At 33.9% G+C, this 11127-nt stretch overlaps 1 protein-coding gene across 1 annotated transcript in view; it reads right to left on the bottom strand.

Annotated features, from left to right (window-relative positions):
• LOC106461627 (inactive tyrosine-protein kinase 7-like) overlaps positions 1–8003 on the bottom strand; it is a 62251-nt gene extending 54248 nt beyond the window's left edge. Inside the window, exons 1-2 of the mRNA XM_022388633.1 lie at positions 7841–8003; positions 1307–1621 (exon numbers count right to left, since the gene is read on the bottom strand). Coding sequence (XP_022244341.1) covers positions 1307–1621; positions 7841–7889 — 364 coding nt within the window. The 5' untranslated portion in view covers positions 7890–8003. The remainder of the gene's footprint in view (positions 1–1306; positions 1622–7840) is intronic.
• Between the last annotated feature and the right edge of the window lie 3124 nt (positions 8004–11127).

The raw sequence follows: 11127 nt of genomic DNA on the forward strand, positions 1-11127 counted from the left end.
ATTCCAGCTTGATTGCGGTTTGCAAATGTATAGCTACATCCAATGGGTGACTGATACAACAAATAATAATATAATAAAATCAGAGGTGTTTTCAAGTAAAAGTAGAATAACCCCATACCCTCAATCACATGTTTCTTACCTCCAATTTGAGAAATTATTCACAGTATCCTTAAACCTCCACCAGGTGACTCTTAATTTTAATCTGTAAAGTAATTTACAGTATCCTCACCAGGTGATTTTCCCCTCTAATCTATGAATTAACTCACAGTATCCCAAAACTTCAAACACGTGTCTCTTATTTATAATTTGTGAATTAACTCATAGAATCCTCAACCAGGCGTCTCTTACTTCTAGTCTGTGTGCAACTACTTCGATACAATGAGTCTGAAGGAAACTGGATCAGATTCGTTTTCATACCTGGTGCATAATATATAGACCAGAAATGTCTCTCATGTGTGTATTATTTTCATACAACCTTGCTTTCTGTTATTAAACTTTTACAACAAAAAATGAGAAACTTAAATACCATGGTAAACTTCTTTGTACGAAAAACAGTAAGGAAGGGAGAATAACATGTGATTTTATGCAGTTCTCTCTGGAGGCAGCATATAAAACTCTGTTCAATATTGTCTTTACGTATTCACTTCATTTGGAAAAGTTGAATGATTATAAGTATATCATTCCAGATATATTACTTCTAATGGCTCTAGTGATAAATTAGTAAACTGTCTTGCTAACGTGTCGTCTAAACATTGCGCATATCAAATGTTTCGAAAACGTTCAAAGGAGAAACAGATGAGTAAAAAATTATGTTTTAAAATTAAGAGTTCTAGCGATCCAATATGAATATATGTAGAATGCTAGAGACACGAGGCCGGGCGTGGCCTAGTGGTTAACGTGTTGGGGCTATGAATCTAACAATTCATGGCTCGCGTCCCGTTGTTTGCACTTTGAGGCCGTAGGTGTGCTATACGAGTGACAGTTAAATATTGCTATTCGTTGATAATATAACATAACTTTATCTTGTCATTCAATATCCTTAGTTGGCCAACAAACGTTTAGACTACTTAATTCTGTTGTTCAGTGAATAAAACCAGTTTAGACAGTCATATTTTACTAATTTTAACAATCTCCAAAAAAACACTAGTATAATAGCATCATTTCAAATCAGGCAAGCATAACAGTTAATATTTTGTCATTCTTATATATATATATATATATATAGATAGATAGATAGATACACACTACTTTACTGAATGTGTAGTAAAGTTGGTTTAGTTTTAATATATAAAAAATTAAAACATACACTGGATATCCAACTGGGCTCCTTGACTGGCTAGTGAGATACCAGAGGTCACGTTCGTAGCTATACATTTAAACTCGCCGCTGTCTTTACGGCGATCAACACGGGTGATATACAAGTTTGATCCTACCTGGAACCTTCTCGTCCCGTTTAGCACTGGATGACTGTCAAGTGTCCAACAGAAAACTATGTGATTTGTGTTGGAAACGTTACAACGGAGGATTACAGAATGACCATTGATGACAGTCTGTCCCTTTGGATGAGGGTTGAAGTAAAAGCTGTCTTGACCTAGAGTTCTACCGGCCAACCATACTATCACTGTAAATATATATATAATACACATAAGATAAACTGTTAAAACATTATAATATCGATCATATTTTTATCTATTCATGCTTACTTCAAAGTCACAAAATTCCTCAACAGAACAAAGTCTATATATAAGAGACAGACAGCTCTATATGAAGTCTTCCACTAGAATCAACATAATATAAACTGTTAAAACATTATAACATCGATCATATTTTTATCTATTCATGCTTACTTCAAAGTCACAAAATTCCTCAACAGAACAAAGTCTATATATAAGAGACAGACAGCTCTATATGAAGTCTTCCACTAGAATAAACAACCCTTTGTTAGTTGGTATATCGTTATCCCTTATTTAAAATACCCTGTATTAGATTACATGCGGATATATATATACACACACAATTTTCTGCTGATATTCAATTTGTTATATGAATAATTTTACACCCAACTCAATGCTTGAGTTGAGGGGGTGTGGGTACAAAATTACCATTGTTAAAATAAATAAACCTCATCTTTTTACGCATCGTCTTTTTATCTATTCATGCTTACTTGGAAGTCACAAAATTCCTCAACAGAACATAGTCTATATATATAAGAGACAGACAGGGAATAAACCGACGTCAGGCAGTGAGTAAAGCTACATTCTAACCATTTTCCCCTGTGCCAAATGCAGTCTCCATGAGCCAGTGATAAAGGTGATTTTTGTTTGTTCTTAATGTTTGTTTTATGTAAAGCTATTGATAAATCTTATTCTAATTTAATTAGTGACTGATCAATGAGGTTATGTTTATAAATATGAGTGTATATACCCGCCTTTCGTTATATTTATTGATATCCTCTTGATAAGTTTTTATTTACACTACTGGTCCACCTGATTAATTACTACATTCTAATCATTACGCTGTTTGTTTTTATGAGATTACACACAGCTGGTTAGACAGACATATCAGATTGTCTACGCTATTTACTACGTTAATCTTCAGTTCTAATCTATGTAAGTAGCCTGCTTAGGACACAAGTTAACGATAATGTTTTCTGAGTAGTAACATAGGTTTTTACAGATTTTATAATCTGTATAACAAAAGTTTATAATAAAAGTTAGTGAATTACTGATCAGAATAGAAGTATACTATCAATTAGTCACTCCTCCTACACAGTTTATATAAGTGTTTCCCTTTTAATTCGATATTAGGGTTTGAAACAACTCAAGTCAAACCTTATATGGGAATAAACCGACGTCAGACAGTGTATTATGATCTGAAGATAAAAGTAAATTCAGGGAGGAGAAAGAAAGCATAAGAACAACTTATGAAAACTTAAAACGTTTTAATAGCGTTGTTTTAACTATATGTTTCTTATTTTTTACTTATGTTTCTCCATCTCTCTTTCTGTATTAGCTATGTTCTGTTGTGTAGCCAGTTTGTATATAGAATAGTGAATGTGCGATAAAACTCGCGTGTGAGAGCTTTAGTTTAATAGATTAGTTTTGTTTCTCCACGTTATCTTACAAAATTTTTAACACCCAGAGGTATTAAAAGGTCGTGAAAATATATTATAAAAACTTATTTTGTTTCCTTGCTATCAAACTGTGGATGAATTACAAGTTTACCAACGAAATAAAACGTAGAAACAAAATGATCATGTTTACTTATAGGACCGTTTTTAAAGCAATCAATTATTTATTTTTTCCATTCAGTCATTCATATATTTTATTTTTATATTAAATTAATCGGAATAAATATTAGTATGGAGCCAGTTGTATATTATTTATATCATCGCTGAATCAATACAATAGTATCAGGCCAGCTCTGTGTTATTCACATCATCATTGTATCGGTAGTAAACTATTAGGCCAATTCTTTGTTGTTCATATCACCTCCATATCAGTACTCTAGCATCAGGCCATAGCTGTGTTGTATATATATATCTTCCCTATCAGAGTTATAGCACTTGGCCAGTTCTCTGTTTTCATATAATCTCCGTAATGAGCTGGCCTAATACTTTATTAGCGATACAGCAATGATATAAATTATACAGAGCTGGCCTAATACTTTACTAGCGATACAGCAATGATATAAATTATACAGAGCTGGCCTAATACTTTACTAGCAATACAGCAATGATATAAATTATACAGAGCTGGCCTAATACTTTACTAGCGATACAGCAATGATATCAATTATACAGAGCTGGTCTAATACTTTACTACCGATACAGCAATGATATGTGTAACGCAGAACTGGCTTAATACTTTACTACATATACAGCGATAATATGAATAACAGAGAGATGGCCTAATACTTTACTACTGATACAGCGATAACATGAATCACGCAGAGCTGGTCTGATACTTTATTACCGGTACTGCGATGGTATGAATGACACAGAGCTGGCCTAATACTTTATTACCGGTACTGCGATGGTATGAATGACACAGAGCTGGCCTAATACTTTATTACCGGTACTGCGATGGTATGAATGACACAGAGCTGGCCTAATACTTTATTACCGGTACTGCGATGGTATGAATCACGCAGAGCTGGCCTAATACTTTATTACCGGTACTGCGATGGTATGAATGACACAGAGCTGGCCTAATACTTTACTACCGATACAGCGATAACATGAATCACGCAGAGCTGGCCTAATGTTATATTACCGATAGGTAGTATAGGTAGTAATTGTTAAGTTGCATCAGGCATCTAAAGGTCTAAAAAATACCTGAAGACTGTCCTCCTGAAATCTGTTGATGAAAGTTATAGATAAACTAAGTGATTAACGCACTCTGGAAGATTTAACCCTACATGCTTAATATAGTGTTTGATTTCTTCACTCTTTTCCGAATGATTTTTTCAACAATCTAATGAGATAGACGTGTTTATCCTCTCGTTTCAATTCAGTTTTGTCAGGATTGAAGTTAACTTTGCAATATATTTTCTGCTGAATCTTTCGTTATATTTACCAGTCCGAAACCAATATATCTAAGGACATCACAGGGCGGGTTCTTGTGGTGGACTTGTGCTTTGTTGCAGGAGAATTCACACCACTGGGCGTCTGATATACATAATAACCCTGTGAAATTTCTTTCTAATAACCTGTACACTGAGACACAGCATCTATTTTTGACTGTGCACATCTTATCCAATTTCGGAGTAGGTATTTTACAGTAGCAATGAACCAGAATCGACATTCAGTAGTTATGTGCTTCTGTTGTGGATGACGGCTTGTCTTGTTCATGTGTCAGGAGAAGTGTATCATTGTTTCAAAGTAATTTCAAATTGTTTAACTGCAATTTAAAAGACTTTAACCAATTTGTGATAATTTGATATGGTTGGCCTGCTTACTTTCGTTTGATGGCTATCCACATGAGTGAAACATCCGAATGCATTAAGTGAAGATTAGCCATGGTTCATAAACAATCCGGAGTAGTTTCAGTTCTGTGATTCGTTACAAAATGACATTCCAGACCTATATACGTAGCGTAGGCTGTAATTAACCAATCACTAACGTTTCAGATCATGCGATTGATTATCAGGTGCCTGATTTACGTAATAGTGAACAGATGAAGTAATTGACATTGACATAGCTATAGTATTATAAGTTCCAATTATTCTTTAATTGTTTTGAGCAATAAGAAACAAGTATAGAAATTGATATTTTAACGTACAACAAACTTACATGCATCTCTGACATCAAGAATATAATCGTACAGGTTCCGATCGTATTAGTACCCATGATACTTTTATCTTTACCAACATTTTTTCCCCCAATATTTTAAGAAAATTAGCCGAACTCTGTTTGATTATTAACCCTATCAGTGGACTAACTACAACGAGATTTATTTTATGAGTGTGATTTGAATTGGTAGAATACCTTGTGCCGTAAATTCCCGCACAAAATATACTTCCAAACTTACTACCCATATACATTAAATGAGGACTACAATAGAAACGTTACTGATTCATTTATCTTCATACTGAAATTTTCGTAAGACTAACCAGAAACACTTGTTAATAATAATTATCAAACACCGAGTCTCCGGATTTACAACGCTAAAAACCGGGTTTCGAAACCCGTGGTGGGCAAAGAACAGATAGCCCATCGTGTAATTTTGTGCTTAATTCAAATAAACAAACTTTAGCTCATAACTATTATATGAACTCCAAAGTTACCAAATAAACCATTAAATTGGACCCTTTAGAAGGCAGCCAAAGAATAGATGGTTAGTAATTACATGCTAATGAATATAGCTGAGAGAACCGGTTTTTATTTACATCGTGTAAATTATCATGATACACATCGTGCGTTTTGTTTTATTCTGCAGCAAGAGAAAATTGAAGGTGACCCAGGTCTTCCACAGGTGCAAGGAAATATTTTAATAAAAGTAATTTTCATGTGGTTTCGATTACGTGTTTTTGCAAACTTGAATTATACGTACTAAAACGATTAAATAATATACATAGTAAAATCATACCACAGAACGGGTTACTGACATGAACTATGTTCGTAAAGCTTCCCAAACCGTTCTATAAATTCTGAAAATGTTCCATGTTCGTTCTGTAAATGCAATTCTAGAATCCGAGATATATTTCAAAGAACGTTTGCGAATTCGATCTCAGATATCTGTGGCGTATAAAAATATCTGCGGTGACCGCAATTTTCGTTATGTTGACGTTGACACGTAACAGCCTACAGTTGAATCAAATGAAGACATGCAGAACGAAAGCGTCAAGAAACAAGATTTTGTGAGCCTTTTTTTCTAACAAAACACTAACATCACACTCCTTAAGTTTCCACCACCGTGTTATAAATCGTGTTTATTATAAAATATTAGGTTTTTTTAGTTATTTTTTCGCAATATGAAATGTTCCCTTTGAAGTTTTGGTCCTTTACCGAAGTATCATCTCTTAGAAGCTGGGAGACATGAATTACGCGCACTATACAGATGTTCACCTTTCATTTATTCGGTTAATGTATGTAACAAGAAAATAAACGTTATACAAAGTAAAACTCCTTACCAGTGAAAACTGAGAGTACTTAATATATAGTTAGGTCGTGTGGTTAAACTTGTTTTACTGATTATATACAGTTTCGTGCATATATAAACAGACAGGTACGTAGACAGACAGATCTACTATTTAGATATTAACAAAAATGGTTCGCCGTCTACTTAATATCTAAATAACCCATATAGAAATTTAGATCCGCGTCATATATGTGTTACTTGTTAAACATCTTAAATAGTTTAATTGATAATCTAGAAAGTAAGTTTACAGTAGTTTTGGGGTTTAACTGAACGATGATGAATATTAAATTTACATGTCAAGGTCTTTAACCGTGCTGACATATATAACGACAGATATATCCTGTAATAACTAGAGAAGACTGGCGATTCTTTATCGATGATTAATTTGAGCTGAAGCCTGCTGTTTTGTATTCCCAAAATTTGTTCTAAATTGAAGCCTAAAGCAACGAATTCCCAGACAATATTAAACAATAATAAAACCAATAAGGTCCTGTGGCAATTTTACGATTGCACATGTGTAACATGGCAATTACCCATAAAGTGACGAACGCGGTGACAAGAGATCTATTTAGTTAGTAGTACTGGAGTAATTAACGGAACAAAATGGACAAATTAGAAACAATAGATTGCATCTAAGACAAAATCAGAAAATAAAATGCAATATAAAAGCTGTAAAGAAAAGAAGGGGTAGTTATAAATGTTTATATATTCGAACCAAAAACAATCGTAGGATAGGTTAGAAACTGACTTCTTACAAAGTTGTTGTCCATGAAACTGCACACCTTTTTGGAATAATTGGATTTTGGAATGATTTAATCCAGACTGCATGCTTCTCTGATTTTGGAATAATTATAAGGCAGTAATGGGAAAATGGTTAAGATACAATGGCCAATAAGTTTGATATAATTAACTACTTACAAAAATCAAGTTTTGACGAACCTTTTTTCCCTTAATCATCATCAACAATAAAATTAATTTTAAAAAAGACAAAAAAAAGTTCAAATGTTTCATGTGCAACAATAATTGTACAAAGTGTATTTACATTAACGAGCGTACACCCTCTTTATCTAAAAACCTAAGCCGAGAAGCATGTTGCCCACCAACAGTTTCGTATTGATAACAGTTGCGACTAAAACACCCTTGTTTAAACTACTTTACACTTCTTCCGAAATTACTATTTTAAAATACCGTTTACTTACCCATTGTCTGGAGAAAACCAACGAGAAAGGTACGGTACATTTTTCCCATATCAATACCAGAGACAGCTCCAAGCGAAGCTATTTCTAGGCAAAACTTTTATTTATATCGACATTCGAATGAACATATCAAACACGAAGCGTTACTCTCACTACACTAACGATGAAGGAGTTACTTATTCAGCTTTATCTCGGATTTCGCGCACGTCGTGTACATCAAAGGCCCGCACATAGACGCCAAGGCGGTATATTCTTACGCAAAGAAACTGAGTTTCAATTATTTTGCATTTCAGTATTAATATCAACACTTAGAAGAATCAGATTATAACAGATCCATTCATTAGAAATTAAACAATTCGTATTTTTGTCCTTTAATAATAGAATACAAAGTTAGAAAAATACAATTACAGGAGCACCACAAGTGTATATTAATCCGCCCTTGCTCAGTCCACTCGCCAATGCTGTATTGTCAACTAAACACGTGAGAAGCAGACGATGTTCAAAGGCTTTGGTAAGAGCGTCCTAAACACTCAAGTTTTTAATTTGCAGGAGTTAACAAGCGGTCTAAACTGATGACATTGGTATTTTATTCCTTTAAGTGAATTTTGTAATTATAAATGGATTACACGACCTAAAATGTAGTACACGTTAACATGAAAGAACAACTAACAATTTGAACATTCTTGTGGAGTTGGAATTTCTAGTAATTGTCTTTTATTTTGTTGTTGTTATTCTTATAGATATTGTGTTTTTTTGTTGTCGGGTTCTTTTAAATTATCTGGTAAAAATAATTCGAAGCCCAGTCCAAGTAACGATAACAAAGTAGTTGATTTCCTCCTTAATGTTTTTTTTATTGCATGCTTGGACACTTTGTAACTTGTAAGTTGTAAGCCTAAGTAACTTTACAAATGACGCGCGATCAAGCCTCCTAAGTTGTAAGCCTAAGTAACTTTACAAATGACGCAGCGATTAAGCCTCCTAAGTTGTAAGCCTAAGTAACTTTACAAATGACGCAGCGATCAAGCCTCACTTGTAAATTACATAACCGGATTATTTCAATATGCCAGATTTATAAAGTTGCTTTTGCTTTTTGTTCTGTGCTTACAATTTTGCTTTACTAGAAATTTATACAGCATATTAAAGTATAATGTTTACTGCTCTATTCTCCAGAATACTATTTCAATTGAACTATGTGCTACCAGAATTGTGTTACCAGATTGTTTAATCATACATAGAGTTACACTGCTCTAAATCATCTGACAACATAGGTATGTGTGTGAGTGTGTGTGTGCATTTATTTCATTCTCCACAGTGTAACACCTCTTTTACATTTAGTTAAATAAAGAGGTTTGATAGATCAAACAGGTTTCCAAATTTCAGTTTTTAAATGCGTGCTATTTAGGTGTTTTAACTGAAGAAAAGATAAAAGCAGTGTTTAAACAAGTGTTACGGTACAGGCAGTCGTGTTCTTTTCTATTATTCACCCAGTACAAGGTCTAGGTAGTTCTGTTGTTTCCTATTATTCAGACCGCTACTTTGTAAATAGAAAGGCACAGGTGGTCACAATATTTTAAATTATTCACTCAAGGTAAAGTCCAGGGGTCCTGTTGTTTCACTTTATTCAGCCCACTTCGTCATAAGTTTAAAAATCACTGGGTACTATTTTGTTAACGACTGTTGATGAACATCCTGAGTTATTTTGCCTGTAAGTATAGCTGACCTTATGTTTAGCCATGCTTTGAGGTTGTACTTGTGGCCCTTGTAGTTTTATATCACTCTGTGAAATGCAGTAATGGAACTGTATTTTAATAGAGCGAGGTCGTATTTGTAGGTCTGGTGGTTCTATATTAATCTGTGAAATGCAGTAATGGAACTGTGTTAGCGAGGTCGTACTTGTTGGTTTGGTGGCTTTATATCAGTATGTAAGGTGCAATAATGGAGCTGTGTTATAATAGAGCGAGGTAGTAATTGGGGGTGTTGTAGTTCTCTATAAATATGTGAAGTGTAGTAATGGAGCTGTGTTGTAATACAGTGAGATCATACTTGTTGGTCTGGTGGTTCTATATCAGTTTGTGAAGTACAGTAATGGAGCTGTGTTGTAATACATCGAGGTCGTACTTTTTGGACTGATGGTTCTATGTTAGTCTGTGAAATGCAGTAATGGAGCTGTGTTGCAATACAATGATGTCGTATTTTTTGGTCTTGATGGTCTGATGAACCACAGTAATGGAGCTGTGTTGTAATACAGTGGAAGAGATTCACATGGGCTACATATAGATATTTACAGAATATGTATCACTGTGTTATATTTCTTCCATTATAACTAAGGGTTGTCTCATTTCTTGATGGCAGTACTAGCAGAAAAAGCATAGCAATTGGAAGTTTTAGTTGTGCTAAGGTAACAAAAAATGTCATTGTTACCTATTGTTTTTACTTATATTACACTGTTTTTAGTGCGTTTACTTTCGTGACATCACTTCAGTTGTTCTGACTCAAATATATAGTGCTAGTAGGCTGTTCATGTACTCCAGTTCACGGGATAATCGGTCGAAGTTATTCCTTAATATGTAACATTGAAATAAGTATTTTGTATGTTAATTCATATGTGTCTAACGTTTAACACAAACCTGTTTTTATGTTTAGTTGCGAACAGACACTTAAAATATACCAGAGTACAATTTTAGTTAGACAAATATAGATTTTGGCTTAAATCCTAAAATGTTTGTAGGTGTGGTAAAGACTGCGGTGATTAGTTTAGACCACAATGCAAGAAAAAAACGTAGTTTATATTGTGTTTACTTGATATTGGTAGATAATATGCTTGGTTTGGTCTTAAACTGAAATATGTTTAAGATTGCGGTCCTTCACCAAAAGAAATACTGTTGTTTACTAGGATACACTACACTAAACCAAGAGTTAAACATGATGGACCTGGTGGTTTCTTTTTTATTGGTGAAGAAATGTCTTCTAACTGAAATATTCGCGGCTTTGTTTTGAGGACATGGAATCCCCATTACTTGGTCATTCAGAATGAAAACAATGTTTAATATATAAATTATTTTGATTTGTATAACTGAACTATTTTCGAACTTTGTGGGTATCACTAACTGTTTGATATCTATATTATTTCTCAACAAGGTAGGTATTAATGGCTGGAGACGGCTTAAATGGGTAATGAAGAAAAACTTTAATATAAGTTTAACATGACATGATGACAAAAACCTTGTCGAAACGTTGTACATTTGCTGTCATGTTAAACTTATATTAAAGTTTTTCTTCATTACCCATTT

This window comes from Limulus polyphemus, unplaced genomic scaffold (genome assembly GCF_000517525.1).
Source record: "Limulus polyphemus unplaced genomic scaffold, Limulus_polyphemus-2.1.2 Scaffold1001, whole genome shotgun sequence".
Lineage (NCBI taxonomy): Eukaryota > Metazoa > Arthropoda > Merostomata > Xiphosura > Limulidae > Limulus > Limulus polyphemus.